Source organism: Neolamprologus multifasciatus, chromosome 8 (assembly GCF_963576455.1).
Source record: "Neolamprologus multifasciatus chromosome 8, fNeoMul1.2, whole genome shotgun sequence".
NCBI classification, from domain to species: domain Eukaryota; kingdom Metazoa; phylum Chordata; class Actinopteri; order Cichliformes; family Cichlidae; genus Neolamprologus; species Neolamprologus multifasciatus.
In genome coordinates this window covers 18,540,547-18,555,524 of record NC_140446.1, presented here as the reverse complement: position 1 = coordinate 18,555,524, position 14,978 = coordinate 18,540,547, and the positions used below count along the sequence as shown (strand labels likewise).

Genomic DNA, 14,978 nt, shown 5'->3' with positions numbered 1-14,978 from the left:
ATCTGGAGAGTGTATTCGAGACTTCAAAAATGCAAACCATGCTGCCACGTCCACTCCGGCCTCTCGGGGGCGCTACTGCGGCACACTGTAATAATAACTTCCAGGACTGTGACCAGAATGTAAACAGTGCTCAGGTGATAGCTAACTGCTGTTAACATTAACGGTAGCTAATTTCGTTACTGTAGCCGCTTAATCGCACACGTTATGGCTTCACTATAGATTCCTCGACCTGAGAGGGCTTCCTGATTCCTCGTTTCCCTCTCTGTCTTGTCGTTTGATTGCATAAATGGTGAGTAGCTTCCTGTTCGGTCAGTGAACCTGCTGCTGTATCAAGGCCATAGCAAAGACAGTTACCTAACCGTTTTGATGGACTTCTAAATAACAATAGGTCGAGGAGATGTGTGTATACACGTTTGACCTGCTAACTAGATTTAAACTAAAGCTAAGGGCACAATACTTCCTTATCAAGAGTTGGGTAACTAGTTCCTGTTTATTCAGAACCACTGGTACAAACTAAGACACGTGACTGTTGTTTTAACAGCTCCATAAGCTGTAAACATGACCAAAGACATCGTTGTTGGGGACGAATTACCAGACTGGGTGGGGGCCAAGGAGTTTTATCAGAAGTATGATCCTAAAGAGGTGATTGGCAGGTAAGTCAACCAAAATAGCCTGAGATATACAATGCTGTTAAAAAGCATCCATCGTGATTTGTTTGTTGTTGTCGTTGTTTTTGCATATTTGTTACACTGTATGTTTTATATCATCAATAAATTTTATATATTAGACAAAGATAACCCAAATAAATTCGAAATGCAGTTTTTGTTTATTAAAGGTGGAAAAAAAGTTACTGACATCTATCAATCTTGAATGAGTTACAAAAACAAGCCTTTGGGACTCCAGTGAATCACAGTGAGAGCCATTATTGTGCACAAATGGAGAAAACCTGAAAATGCGGTGAACCTTCCCAGGAGTGGCCGGCCTTAAAATGACTCCAAGATGTCACTGACAACATCCAGGACGTCACAAAAGAACCCAGAGCTACATCTAAAGAACTGCGGGCCTAACTTGCCCCAGGAGCTGCTTTCCTGCCTCAGAACCTCAATAACTTGCTATAATTGATGAAACAATGAATTCTGCGCTCTACCAGAAGATCCAGAAGGAGAATGTACAGCCGTCTGTTAAGCCACTGACACTCAAGCCCACACGGGTTATGCAGCAGAACAATGATCCAAAACACACCAGCAAGTCCAAATCTGAATTCTAAGAAGAGTGGAACAAAAGTGTGTTCAGGTTATCTTGGTCTAATATTAAAATGAGTATAATGATCTGAAACATGTAAGTGGAACGGGGCAAATACTGTGCACAAATACTGTACACCGAGCTACTGTGTACATTTTTTAATACTGTATCATTTTTTAATAATGTTGAAAATACACTGTATTGTATGCTCATTGTCAGGGGTGTGAGCAGTGTGGTGCGCAGGTGTGTGCACAGACACACAGGCCAGGAGCTGGCGGTGAAGATTATCGAGATCACAGCCGAGAAGATGACAATCCAGCAGTTGGAGGAGGTGAAAATTTCCACGTTGAAAGAGATCCAAGTGCTCAACATGGTGAAGGGACACCCCTCCATCAGTACGTTGCTGTTCTCTCTCCTTTTGTTAAAGAATCATAAAATTTCATTCCATAAAGTTTGGTAAGTGTTAAAGCTCTCTTCTGTTTCATTCCCTTTAGTCACCCTCATTGATTCCTATGAGTCTGCTACATTCATATTTTTGGTGTTTGACCTGTGAGTATGAGGACAAAAAATTATTAAACTAAATTCTTTTTACACTCCCAACCTGAAATTCAATTTTTTTTCAACAACATTTGTCAATTTGCTGTCTTTTGTTGACAGCATGAGACGTGGAGAGCTGTTTGACTACCTCACAGAAAAAGTTACCCTAAGTGAGAAGGAAACCAGGTGAGCCGCAGCATGACTGCACTATATCTGTATTAATTAATACTAGCAGCATTTTGCATTGGGCACATCATAAAATTCTGTTTCTGCAGACCATATTCCAAAATATGCCGCCTTTCAAGATTTTATTTAAAAGTTATCCAGCGAGCAGCTCTGCATTAAAGAGCTGCTGTATATCTAAATATAATCACACGTTTGGTGTCGACACCCACTTTTAATCTCGTGTCACGCAGCCCAACTTAATCTCACATCAAAAAAGCGGAAGCCTCAAAGCTGCAGCTTTAAAAAAGAAAAACACTCGTGTTTTTGGGGTGGTTGTTGTAGTTTTGTAGTTTTTGCTATTAGCATTGTCCTGCTGAAAAATGCAAGGCCTGTCTGGATGGGAGCACATGTTGCTCTAAAACTTGTATATACATTTCATCACACATGTGATCTTGCCTTTCCAGATGTGCAAGATCACAGTCGCAGTGCTGCTTTTTAGCTTTGTTGCTTGCGTACAGAGATTTCTCCAGATTCTCTGAGTTGAGGTTATGGGAGTTCATATTATGTATAGTAGATAATGAGGTATTCAAAGTCTTTGCAAGTCATTGAGGAATTATTCTAAAATTGCTTCACAATTTTTAGATGCAGGTTTTTGCAGATTGTTGACTCTCTACCCATCTTTATTTCTTAGAAGCTCTGATTCTCTAAGATTTTCATTTTATACCCAATCATTTTAATCACTTGGTGAAGCCAGCAATGTTGTGTATCCCATGAATAATCAAGCCAAAGATATGATTAAAATTACACAAACTTCTACACAGTGTTTACCTTAGACATGCTCGGACGAAATCTATTTTACACGGATCAAATGTGTGTATTCCGGTTCTTTACAGGAGCATGATGCGAGCTCTGCTGGAGGCCGTGCAATACCTTCATTCCCTCAACATCGTGCACCGGGATCTGAAACCGGAGAACATTCTCCTGGACGATTATGGCCATATCAAACTCTCTGACTTTGGTTTTTCCGTGCAGCTACAACCTGGGGAGAAGCTTCGAGGTATGGCTGTGGATTATGAGCATATCCTGTGACAAGTGTTCATTCATTATTAGTTTAAAACAACCTTTTCTGTTATAATCAGAGCTCTGTGGGACACCTGGTTATTTGGCGCCTGAAATACTAAAGTGTTCCATGGATGAAATGCACCCAGGCTACGGCAAAGAGGTCGATCTGTGAGTCTTTGTTCGGCGGAGATTTACAAACGTACTACTTCTCACTGCCGTTTCTAACATTTGCATGGTGTGTGTTTCTAAGCTGGGCCTGTGGAGTCATCCTCTTCACCTTACTAGCCGGCTCGCCTCCATTCTGGCACCGTAAGCAGATGCTGATGCTGAGGATGATAATGGAGGGTCGCTATCAGTTCAGCTCCCCAGAGTGGGACGACCGGTCCGACACTGTGAAGGATCTGGTAAGCTCATACAGTCAGCTTATTCTGTACTGCAGCAACCCTAATATTGACATTTCCAGTGCAAAGAATAAATCATATTGCAGTATTTGCATCTCTTAAATCATTCATGTGTACATCTGTAATCTTTGTGCTTGTGATACTCAGATATCCAGGCTGCTGGTGGTGGACCCAGCTAACCGTCTCACTGCTGAGCAAGCCTTGGCACATTCCTTCTTCAGGCAGTACCAGCGGGAGGATGTGAGGCTCTTCAGCCCCAGAAAGACGTTTAGGGTGAGCCGCTGTGTTAGCCCAGCATTGTTATTGCCGCTGATTTAAACTGTCTGTGAAAAAGGAAATAACTTCCACATGCTTCCATGCGTCCAGGTTCTGATAGTGAGCGTGCTCGCCTGCATCAGGATGTACAGCCGCTACCGCAGGGTGCGGCCGCTAACCCGAGATGTGCTGGCGAGGGATCCTTACTCCATCCGCGGCGTGCGCAAGCTCATCGACGGCTGTGCCTTCCGGATCTACGGGCACTGGGTCAAGAAAGGGGAGCAGCAGAACCGAGCAGCCCTCTTTCAGAACACTGCTAAGATCATGCTGCTAGAGCTGGAGGAGTTTGAAACATAAAAGGTCAACCTCGTCGCTCAAAAACGCTTTTATGTGTCCGTTTGCATGTGCTGTCATTGCGGTGTTTGCTCCATCAAGTTACTGTTTCAAGATAAGGAATGCAGGGACGGGGGATCTTTGTGTGCCTTAATGCGCATCGTGACTCTGAAAGTTCAAGATAAGCATGCACCACTTAATGTTCCTTATCTGTTGTTGTCTGAAACTCCCTGTCAGGTCATCCGGTTTGCAGTGCAATTTGCCGTTGAGGACACCTTGCACGATCTCTTTAGTAAAACTCATCATAATATATATTTAGGATTTTATGTGTTAATCGTCCGTTATAACTGAGTAGGCCAGTGGCGTCAAACTCATTTTAATTCATGGGCCACATGCAGCCCAATTTGATCACAAGTGAAAGTGTTTCATAATAAAAATCTATTTAAAAAAAATCTTAAAAATGTTCCTTTTCTTTTAGCGGCGAGTACAATTATGTATTTAATAAATCCTACATTTACTAAACAGATGGTGAAATTAAGTGTCGCTCTTAACGACATGTGTGTGTTTGACCCCTCTGATGTAGAAAATGCATTTCTAAGCACTGTGTAGGTTAAGTGGAAATCAAAGCACTCAGATTAGTTATTTCTAGGGGACCTAGTATGCTCATATTGACTCCACTTGAGTAGCTTTGCATGATTCACGGTTCATAAAACCACTTGTCTTTTACTGCGCGTTAGTGCAGACCTTCAGGCCACACGACCATTAAGCCAACTTTCTTCCTTATTACCCGAAACTTTAATACAACACCTAACATTGTAATACTACAAAAACAGCAGAAAATAAGGAAAAGGCATAATAAGTCTCCTTTATTAGACACATACAGGTACATAGAAGTGCTGCATTAAAGCTCAGATTTACATATATGCCAGTATTACGAGTCAGCACTGGGGCACATGTGTGAAATATTCAAGCTAAATATTTGGAGTGTTTCTGTCGTGTTTCATGCATGCAAGCATTCCTCAACAGGAAACCCACTCAAGACTAACTGTGAACATCATTTGCGACTGTAACTAACAAGCACCATTCCTAACTCAGTTCATTCTTTCATCTAGAGAGAATTACGTTTTTTTTGATTTCCTGGAAGTGCCTGTTTGGGGAAAAAAATATGTAATTATATAAATGCAGGTATAAAGTATGTTGTGCTGTACATGGAGAAAAATGGTTTTATTGACAATAAAACAAATGTTTTAATCGTGCTGCTTTGCAGGAGTGCTTTATTTGAAATCTACTGCCTATCTAGATGGGGCAAAAAAAAGTGTGTTATTTTTTGGCTTTGTGGCTGTTCTGTGAGTAATCTAAAGCACTCTTTTGCTGAGATGCTTTTTCTTTAATCCGCTGATCTAGTTGCCCAGACACAAGCATCATCTGCTCTCTGACTTGTTGCTCTATCAGCGCCTTCAGCTCAGATGTGGCTCCTGAAAGAGAGGAAATGAAGCGGTTCCTCGCATGACATTGCTTGGCTTGTGTTGGACTGTAAAAGTTACGCCTGCAGCATAACTGCAGCGCTGCCGTGATTTTTACCTGCTGGGACCGCGATGGAGGCTTGCTGTGTTTCAGAAGACGTCCCATCTTCCGCCTCTGTCTCATTCTCAACACCTGGTCGGATAAAAGTAATAATAAATATAGCTCAGTACTTCTTTTTTTTTTTAAATATCCCATTTTTAATGCAACACATAACAAGGCAGGTGCTGGATTGGAGGAGATTTTTTTTTCTTTTAATATTCATTTCCACAGGAAGTGAAAAAGAGATTAAGAATGTTTTGCAAGAGTTTGGCAATGCTTGGTCAGGCAGTACATCTGATCCAATTTCACTCCAACCACAACTGTGCAAGATTGGATCACACATGTAGTCACTGCAAAGAGGTAGAAGACGATTTTTATACACTACATGAACCGAATTTCTGAGCCAGCTATACAAAGAAATCCATGCCATGAAGCACCCGGCATACTGTTTCTGTACTGGTGATAATTCCAGAGAAGGGTCGGAGCTCTGCAGTTAAGTGAGCCAGCAGAGTATTGGCTGAGTTTCTGCAGTTCCTAAAAGTGTCTACTTTGCAATAATCTCACTTACAGGTGATAGTAGAATATGTATGACGGAAGAAATTTTACAAAATGAGTTGTTGCAATGGCGACATCCTATTACAGCGCCACGCTCAAATTCAGTGAGCTCTTTAGAGCGACCCATTCTTTCACAGATGTTTGTAAAGGCAGACTGCGTAGCTTGCTGCTTTATTTTATGCATCCGTGGCAATGCGACTGAAAACATCTGAATTTACTTTCTTTCTTATCTTAACACTGTATGATTTCAGATTGCATTTCCTTTTTTTGTCTTCCTTGTCTGACAGCTTTTTTTGTGCCAAACACATTTGCTTTTCCAAGATGAACTCTGTAAATTCTCTATAGGCTCTTGTTCGTGTGTTACTTTTATCTGTTTTTGTTTATTCATTTCTATTTGTGTTATTTCTGTTAATACAGTATATGTGTGATATGGCATTGTCTAAGCTGACAGGCAGGAGGGTAAAAGAAGGAGGGAGAAAGAAAAAAGGGAACGGGGGAGAATAAAGGAGAGAATAAAATATAATTGCTCTCCCTCGCTATATGTAACTTTAATGCTTCTAAAAAACTTTGCTTTTTACCTGGCGCAGAAGAATCCTCCACGGTAGGGGATCCAATATCCGGCATCCCAGAGTATCTCAAAGACAGATCAAGATTCACCTGTTTGAAAAATGGTGGAATAAAAACTTACCTAAAATGTATTTGGTACACAGGGGGCACTACTGAGAACAGGAAAGCTGCACAGAGGGTAACTAACATGGCCCAAAAAAATCATTGGCTGCCCACTGCCACCCCTGGAGGCCATCACCAGATCCTCCTGTCTCAGGAAAAACCAGGGCCATCACAGGTGACCCCTGGTAGGCACCTCAGGTCAATCAGGTCCCACACCTCCAGACACACTAACAGCTTCTTGCCCTGGGCCATTCAGACTGTTAACACTATCCCCCCACAACACACCCCACCCTGCCCACCCACCTCTGGCCACTCATACACATAATCTATTCAGACCAAGTCTTTTCTTTGCACTACCTCCAAGCACTTTGCTCTCCATTATGTGCCTTTCTATTGCTTTTTACATACATATATACATATTCCTCTAGTTTGTATAAATCTCTTCTGTTCCTATATATTCCTGATGTCTTTACTAATTTTTTTTACTCCTGCACAGCTGTCGTGGAGCACCCATAATTTCCTTGTATGACAATGACAATAAAGGGATATTCTATTCTATTCTATATTTGTTTGTTTGTATATTTGTGATATAATTTATTATTTCACAAACGAGCATGTAGCACTAAATGCAATCTATGTGCTTTAGAAATACATTTTACTTTACCTAATGACAAATACTGAAAACTCAAGTCAGTTAATTCATGACATTTACCTGTGTGGTAAAGATATATTTATATAGCTTGTAGTGTTTCATGTAGTTGTTGAGGATGTATGTTAAGACACGGTTAACCTCATCAGCATTGAAGAGGCTGATGCTGAACGGAGGCCGCTGTAGAGGGGAGAGACACACGCACACACAAACACACCATGAATCAGCATTACAGTCGTGGATCTGTATGAGTTTGAAAATGAAACAGTGACTGCCAAATTTTGCACACACCCTGACTGAGTGGCATAACAGAAGCTCCCTGCAGTACTTGAAACACTGCTCCGAGTTATTGAGTGGAGTTTCTGCAAGAAAGGAGGTTCAGACACATGTCATGTAAAGTTAAAGGATAATTTGGCATTTAATGGTGGTGATGCAAGTCACGTGACACTAGGTCAACAATCTTACTGAGTTAATCACTGACTCATAAGATTGTACAGTATTTCCTTCAATTGCCTAAATACTGTATTTTTTACAGACTTAACAGAAGAGTTGAGTCTGCGCTAAACAAATGTTGTGAGGAGAAGAGATAATTTGTACTGTTTTGATTTTAAACACATCATTTTCAAAGCCAGATAGACCCCCGCCTTGCTGACTACACATAGTTAAGATAAAGCTACTTTGCTTACCTACGTTGGCTTCATGAATGGACTTGATAATGGACAAGAGAGTAGACGTTTGTTCTTTGTTGAAGCTGTGCTCTCTGCAGAAAAGCACCGTCTGAACGTACAGCTCCAGAAGAACTCTCTTTCTGGGTTCAGGGAGGTCAACTCGAAGCACACTGCACAGAGCACTGTCACAGAGGAGAACAAGTAACCCCCCCTAAATAACGTCTGTGCCCTATAATTGAGTGATTATTGTTTAGAAATGAGTGACAGAAACCTCTCCAGATCGGGAATGGATTGCATTTTGTTGATCTCTTCCGTATCATGGTAGCTTACATCTGTCCTGAGGGAAATAGATTCATGGATAAATATTACAATCAGTCAGGCAAAGTGTAAATAAAATGGAAGCTAACAAAAATGATCTGCACCGTGTGTGTGACCCAGCTCTCACCATAACATCACTTTAGCTTTCAGGTCATGTGGTAGCTACAAAAGAAAACGATGCTTTTTATACATTGTAATCCATTACAAATAATAATAAAAGCTCTGTCAAATGTAAGATATAACATGAATATTTATGCCAAAATGTTTTTTTTTAATTAACAGAGGCTAAATGAGTAGGAAGTAAAGAGAACCGAACACAGAAGCAGCGAATAAAACCTGAAGAGCATACCTTAATTGTCCCATCCATTTTTAAAAGTTATTATTTCTTTAGGTGAAATAACTAGCTATAGTTAAAATGGACAGACTTCAAAACGTGTTTTACAGTTTAAAGAAAATATATCAGAAAATAAATCTGCCTGGAGAAGGCTCCGTTTTGTTAGCCACCTGTATCCTAGCAACAGGCCACTTTTTTCTTTTTCCGGTTCAGGGTCCTACAAAATAAAACAACTAAATAAACATTTGTTTATTATTTATCACATTATTATATATCATGTTATTATTATATATTATTATATAATTTAATAGATCTTATTTATGCAGCAATGCTCTTAAAGGTAACGCGAAGTGCCCTCCCCACACACACACACACACACACACAACGAAACAAAACAAAAAGAAAACCAAAACAATAATGATGAATTAATTAAAAACCTCATCACTTGGTACATTTGAAAGTCCTCGGCTAAACCCATGATGATGAGATCAGCGCTCTGTGGGAGTCATCCATCTGCTGCTGGATTTCTTGTTCTTGTGGCTGAAAATAGGAGGCTAACGACCTTTGGCTGTATGTTTTCGGATCGTTATGCGAAACGTAGTGACAACATAATGCAGGATGAAGAGTCGAAAGTTAAATCTAAAAATAAACAGAGAGAAAACAATTGCAGGCGAAAGATGTCATGAGCCAGCCTGTTGTGTGATAAATAAAAGAAAATTAAAGATGCTGGGTTTGGAACTCTTTTTAAGCTCTCCATCGCTGCGTGAAGCTGTAACCATGGCAACGCCATAAACCTGCCTGAGTTTTGGGGGCTATCTGTGCGACTGCTGTGGCTTCCGTGTTTGTTTACGGGGTAAGTGATGGAGGAGCTTGGAGTAGATGGGGGCACCACGTTCCTGTTTCTCTTGCCTCACGTTTCTGCTGCAGGCCTTAACATCTTCATGAAGTAGTCATGGAAAGCCTGTTCAACAGGCTGCTCGTCACCCTGACTGAGCTGCCGCTGTGTAGTTTAAGAACATTATCCCCATTTAATCTACTTTGCCTTCTGCTGCACGCAGGTGGACAGACTGGTAGATGGAGCTGGGTGGCACAATCAAACACCCGCTTTCCGTCCTTAATTGCACTTAGTGGGTTTTTCTCTGGACACAGTCGACATTTTTTAATTGTTCTCACCTTGAGCGTTGATGGTGGACTTCATCTTTTGTTTGCAGATACTCTGATTCATCTAGTGACTGCTTCATCAGTTAAGGGAGGTTTTACCCGGACATGGAGGAGCCCGACATACGACAACAGAAGCTGGACAACCAGGTGAAGATACAATGATCATAATTTAAATATATCTTTTATATATTCTAGTTTCCACTGGTACAAGAATTATAATTGCAAACATTACATAGGTGTTACCATTTTGTAAAAAACATGCAAGACTGTCACAGTGAGACTGGAGCAAACACTAAAATTTTGTCAATTGTTGCTCACAAGTACTAAAATTTAAGCATAGCTTTACAAAAATCAATACATTAAAAAAAAATCTTTCTCCAGTTGGAAAAGGTCACAGTCTGTGTCAGAACCACCTGCTGTTTCCTGAGCTGCTAAACTTCAAGTCCCAGGCCCGTTTATGCTATACAGTATGCGGTTTTGATCTATTTAAGCTTTATGCCCTATAGTATCACGTCCGCACGTAACCCATAGTAGTAAAGTGCTAAACTAAGAACTAGCAGTATTAGTGTAGTAAACTGTGAAAATGAACATGCAGGTGCATGAGCAATCATTTAGGCTGTCCAGAATTAAAACCACTACTACTCACCATCTAACTTCCCAGAGCCCTTCCTTTAGCCTGGTTCTCCTGGAGCTTTCTTCCTGTTAAAGGGGAGTTTTTCCTTCCCACTGCTGCAAAGTGCTCGTCCTCTGACTGTTGGGTCTTTACCTTAAATATAAGCACTTTTAGGTGACTGTTGTTGTAATTTGGCAATACATAAATAAAATTGAATTGAACTGAATTCAGTTGCATGAGAGAGAAAGCAGAACATTGTTTTATTAATGACTCTCAAGAGCCCATTTGGACCATATCTATGTAATTATATTTCCATGTGTGAACACTGTGTAGAGACTGAGTTTGTCTGATGTGTGACCCACAGCGAACCCTTTTGATGAAGAAGCAGCAGAAGAAGAGAGCTGATTCTCAAATGGTGTTGACCAACCGGGACACTCGAGAGAAGAATCGAAAGCACAAAGCTGTCCACTCTGATGAGACGCCTCTGTTGATCAGCCAATCACTGAGCAGCACTTCTCTTAGTGGTTGGTGTTAGAATAATTAATTAGAATAAATCATTAAAAAAAACTAAACATGTCTTTACAATGTGTGGTTTTATTTTTTATATTTTATCATTTATAAATCTTTTTTGTTTGTTTGTTTTTTTGCTTATTTTGAAGATCAAGTTGAGCATGCCCATGATAACCCACTGGATGTGATTACACTTGGTGAAGGTGACACAACAGCAAATGTGGAGTTAGATGAGATGCCTGCAGAGAAGCCAGTCGTTCCCAAGAAAATGAACTTGGAGATTGACAGAGAGCCTGAGGTGAAATGTGAAGGGGCCACCGAAGCCCAAGTGGAAGGGAAAAAGACAAAGAAGAAAGATGTGAAAAAGGACAAAGCAAAACGTAAGCGGTGATGTAAGAAATTGTCCCGTGCTTTGATGAACGCTGTTCGTTACAGACGCCTATTGATCAGCGACTAACTGCTTTTTCAGAGGTGGAAGAGACAGAGGAAAAGAAGAAAGAAAAAGACACGGAGAAGAAGGAGAAAAAAACAAAGAAGAAGAGCAAAGACTCTGTCGACGCACCGAAGACGAACAAGACAACCAAACAAGAGCGCAAAAGTAATAAAACAAATTCACACTTCCACTCTAAGAGTTTTGCATCTAACAAGAAAAAACCCACTTCCATTAAATTAAAGGAGCTTCACATCAAGCTTTATACAAATGTCTGCTCTTTTACAGAGAAGAACCTACAGGAGGCTTTAACGTCTGAAGCAGTGTCAGCAGAGGTAAGCCCAGAGAAGACTAAACAAGATCAAAGTGAAGCTGAACAAGAAGAAGAAGAAGAAGAAGAAGAAGAAGATGGGCTTCAGAGGAATGCTTCTCAAACACCTAAAAGGAAAAAAGACCTGGACACATGTGAGAGAAAAAATTGTTCTGTATGATGTCTTGATGCATTCTCAATCATCCAGGAAAGTAAATCTCCAAAAGTTGATTCTGTTCATCTGGACGTAGCGTTTTGCGGGAGAAACGTTTCGTCACTCATCCAAGTGACTTCTTCAGTCTCGACTGACGAAACGTTTCTCCCACAAAACGCTACGTCCAGATGAACAGAATCAACTTTTGGAGATGTTCCGTATGATCCCCGGTTCTTTAAAGTTTCATAAAAGAACATTGTCATTGTTTATCTCTATAGCCAGATGCCAAATAAGTGACGAGAGCAAAGACGAGGAGGTCCAAGAGAAAGAGAAAAAAGAGAAAAAGTCACACAAAGCAGAGAAAACTACACAAAGTCTAGCGTCCCTGAACTCCAACTACAGGGAGAGTTCATCTACAGCCAGTGAATCTAATGAAAGAGTAAGACGTTACAAGCGCAAGAAGCGAAAACAAACAAAAAACAAATGGAAAAGATCTCAAAAAATCATTCACATCCATTCTCTTTTCAGCCAACTTCTCCAATATCAGTGGAAGATCTTGAGAAGTTTGCCTTACGTCCTGCTCCTAGAGATGTGACGATCCAGTGCAGGGTCACGAGGGACAGGAGAGGCATGGAGAAGGGCATTTACCCAACTTACTACCTCCACATGGAGAAAGAGGATGGAAAGAGGGTTGGTACACTGATTTTAGTTACAGTAATTTCATTTTGCTGTCGTATTTGTGTCAAAGCATCATTTTCTCCCTCTGTTTAACCACTGTGCCACCTCTAGGTGTTTCTAATGGCGGGCCGAAAGAGAAAGAAGTGCAAAACATCCAACTATCTCATCTCCACTGACCCCACAAATCTATCCAGAGATACAAACTCCTACATAGGAAAACTAAGGTGATTTCACCATTTAAAATGAAACATCTAGTATGATCCGGTCTTTTGGTCTTGTGCCACAGCTCTGATCGGTTGTAACCTCGGTCATTTTCATCCCAAATTTCCTTGGAGATCTTTGGACAGCTGAACTCCCTTTTTAAACCTTTTTATTTACATAGAAAATTCAGGTTTTTCATAAAAATTCATTCAGCGAGTTATAGTAAAAGTAAAGCAAAGTAAAAGTTGTGATTTTTACTTTGCTTTTTTTAAAGAATTGTCTTATCCGCAGCATTCACAGCCTTGCCGACCTTTGGCACTCTCGCTGTAAGTTTGTTAAGGTAATCTGGTTTCACACCTCCAAAGCGCCTCCAGTAAGATGGATTGGCACTTCTTACATGCCATATGGTCAAACTGTTCTCATGACAGCTGAACAGGGCAGGAAAGGGTCTGCTTTATTATACCAGCTGACTGCTTCTTTGAGAGGTATGAAATATCTTTTAAAGTAAAGTAAACTGGCTTTAGTCGAGCAGCGTCCGTCATATATCTTGCACATATCTCCCACTTCACCACTACCAAAGTACACACTCCTTCACATTTCCTTTATGATACTCAGAGCTCGTGTCAGGCACGTGCCCAGTTGCCTTATGTCTAACAACTGTACCTTAACACTTCAAACGCACAGTAACCTGTCTGGCTTGGCTAGAAATCATTTGCCCTGTAACAGAATCTATGACACATGGGAGGCTCCTGCTTCAGACATAAAGAACTCAAGAAAAAGCACCATAAGATTAGTGTGAGAGCACCATGAATGTGTAAAAAAAAAAAAAAATCTGTGATTGCTGGCGTTCCAATCTGGACCAAAGTGAACTGACAGCCATCTGAAGAGTGAGCCTGGCTAATGGGGGTTTAAAAGCACTTGTAACCACTCTGGCCTTTTCCCTAACAAAGATCTGCAATGCTTACTTACCGGAAAAAATAAGTGAGCATCAAAGCATCTGTGGTGTGTGTGCTAGCTCAAATGGTTTTAGATCGTGATTCTGATGGGACTCATTTGTTTCAGGTCAAATGTGCTAGGTACAAAGTTCACAGTCTATGATGGAGGTGAAAACCCGGAGAAAAAACCTTTCATAAAAGAGTGTGAATCAGTGAGGCAAGAGCTAGCAGCAATTTGCTACGTAGGTACCACACACACACACACACACTATTTGCAGAACAGACAAAGCTTTCCAACATGCATCACAACCATTTATCACATTCCAGGAGACAAATGTGCTGGGTTTCAAGGGTCCAAGGAAGATGACGGTGCTCATCCCCGGCATGCTGGAGAATGATGAAAGAGTGGTCATCCGGCCCAAAAATGTATAAGTAAAACACAAAACTCATTCACAGTGTTATTAAACCTGTGATAGGAGTGAATTATTTCAGACAACTTATCTTATCCTCTTATTCCAGGACCTGGAGACTCTGTTGACCCGCCATGCAAATGGCAACACGGACAAACTGGTCACCCTGGTGAACAAATCCCCAAGCTGGAACGAACAGACTCAGTCGTACGTGCTCAACTTTCACGGACGTGTCACCCAGGCCTCTGTCAAAAACTTCCAGATCATCCACCCTGACAATGGTAGGACGACTTATTGTCCATCTCTGGAGAAATGATTTGGCTCATTAACTTCAATGCCCTCCTGTTTTTTCCAGAGGACTACATCGTGATGCAGTTCGGCCGCGTAGCTGAGGACGTCTTCTCTATGGACTACAGTTTCCCTATGTGTGCCCTGCAAGCTTTTGCCATTACCCTCTCATCCTTTGATGGCAAGCTGGCCTGCGAGTGAGCGATGCTGGTGTGCCTCAAGTGCTTAAAGAGATCCCCATACAGGATCAGTTTTCATGTTCTGTATCCTGCCGGACTGTAACACTAACATTGACATTTAATATGCCACAGACATCAGAGGAGACTTATTTTATAGTGCTGTTTACTATTTTACCACCACTGTTAAAATAAGGGTTTACTTTTCATATTTCTCAGATGTGCAAAGAACTTTTCAAATGTGAAAGATTACCATGTGAAAACTACCCATTAAATATTGATTAACAGTATTAAAATATTTGCAAGTGTGCAAAGAGTCATATTTAAAATATTTAATCGTTCTGTATGTTTACTTAATGAA

At 40.8% G+C, this 14,978-nt stretch overlaps 3 protein-coding genes across 11 annotated transcripts; 2 read left to right on the top strand and 1 right to left on the bottom strand.

Moving 5' to 3' along the window:
* The first annotated feature begins 75 nt into the window (after window positions 1–75).
* phkg2 (phosphorylase kinase, gamma 2 (testis)) lies at window positions 76–4,827 on the top strand. Its single transcript, XM_085169567.1, has 10 exons — window positions 76–289; window positions 542–653; window positions 1,462–1,637; window positions 1,737–1,791; window positions 1,900–1,965; window positions 2,838–3,001; window positions 3,084–3,174; window positions 3,257–3,410; window positions 3,555–3,680; window positions 3,774–4,827. Exons 2-10 carry the CDS (start codon window positions 559–561, stop codon window positions 4,017–4,019), a joined length of 1,173 nt encoding a protein of 390 aa, XP_085025693.1. The 5' UTR covers window positions 76–289; window positions 542–558; the 3' UTR covers window positions 4,020–4,827.
* An 8-nt stretch (window positions 4,828–4,835) lies between these two features.
* On the bottom strand, window positions 4,836–9,519 carry cfap119 (cilia and flagella associated protein 119). 7 transcript variants are annotated; one of them, XM_085169572.1, is made up of 9 exons: window positions 9,204–9,519; window positions 8,522–8,579; window positions 8,371–8,436; window positions 8,118–8,281; window positions 7,723–7,793; window positions 7,495–7,611; window positions 6,692–6,770; window positions 5,577–5,651; window positions 4,836–5,470 (listed from the first exon to the last, which is right to left on the bottom strand). In XM_085169572.1, exons 2-9 carry the CDS (start codon window positions 8,545–8,547, stop codon window positions 5,316–5,318), a joined length of 753 nt encoding a protein of 250 aa, XP_085025698.1. In that variant the 5' UTR covers window positions 8,548–8,579; window positions 9,204–9,519; the 3' UTR covers window positions 4,836–5,315. The 7 variants fall into 7 exon arrangements, with proteins under 7 accessions (XP_085025698.1, XP_085025700.1, XP_085025699.1 ...); XM_085169574.1 differs by having other exon boundaries at window positions 8,545–8,579; window positions 9,204–9,518; XM_085169573.1 differs by having other exon boundaries at window positions 8,545–8,579; window positions 9,189–9,517.
* Window positions 9,520–9,530: 11 nt separating this feature from the next.
* LOC146512915 (uncharacterized) lies at window positions 9,531–14,913 on the top strand. Of its 3 annotated transcripts, XM_085169564.1 has the most exons (14): window positions 9,559–9,604; window positions 9,810–9,878; window positions 9,963–10,059; window positions 10,890–11,049; window positions 11,185–11,415; window positions 11,505–11,633; window positions 11,754–11,930; window positions 12,208–12,368; window positions 12,458–12,619; window positions 12,719–12,831; window positions 13,871–13,985; window positions 14,071–14,169; window positions 14,263–14,434; window positions 14,509–14,913. In XM_085169564.1, the coding sequence occupies exons 3-14, from the start codon at window positions 10,018–10,020 to the stop codon at window positions 14,640–14,642; spliced, it is 1,695 nt and encodes a 564-aa protein (XP_085025690.1). In that variant the 5' UTR covers window positions 9,559–9,604; window positions 9,810–9,878; window positions 9,963–10,017; the 3' UTR covers window positions 14,643–14,913. The 3 variants fall into 3 exon arrangements, with proteins under 3 accessions (XP_085025691.1, XP_085025690.1, XP_085025689.1); XM_085169565.1 differs by lacking the exon at window positions 9,810–9,878 and having other exon boundaries at window positions 9,531–9,604; XM_085169563.1 differs by having other exon boundaries at window positions 9,568–9,604; window positions 9,810–10,059.
* The last annotated feature ends 65 nt before the right edge of the window (window positions 14,914–14,978 follow it).

Bases quoted from the DNA above. Each gene is read 5' to 3' on its own strand.
- phkg2 (XM_085169567.1), top strand. From the start codon at position 559: ATGACCAAAGACATCGTTGTTGGGGACGAATTACCAGACTGGGTGGGG. The intron at 1,966-2,837 runs GTGAGCCGCAGC...GGTTCTTTACAG, and splicing joins CTAAGTGAGAAGGAAACCAG to GAGCATGATGCGAGCTCTGC. The intron at 3,175-3,256 runs GTGAGTCTTTGT...TGTGTTTCTAAG, and splicing joins TACGGCAAAGAGGTCGATCT to CTGGGCCTGTGGAGTCATCC.
- cfap119 (XM_085169571.1), bottom strand. The intron at 7,612-7,722 runs GTGTGTGCAAAA...TCCCCTCTACAG, and splicing joins TGTTATGCCACTCAGTCAGG to CGGCCTCCGTTCAGCATCAG. The intron at 5,471-5,576 runs GTAAAAATCACG...CCTCTCTTTCAG, and splicing joins CTCCATCGCGGTCCCAGCAG to GAGCCACATCTGAGCTGAAG.
- LOC146512915 (XM_085169565.1), top strand. From the start codon at position 10,018: ATGGAGGAGCCCGACATACGACAACAGAAGCTGGACAACCAG. The intron at 11,416-11,504 runs GTAAGCGGTGAT...CTGCTTTTTCAG, and splicing joins GAAAAAGGACAAAGCAAAAC to AGGTGGAAGAGACAGAGGAA. The intron at 14,170-14,262 runs GTATAAGTAAAA...CTCTTATTCCAG, and splicing joins TGGTCATCCGGCCCAAAAAT to GACCTGGAGACTCTGTTGAC.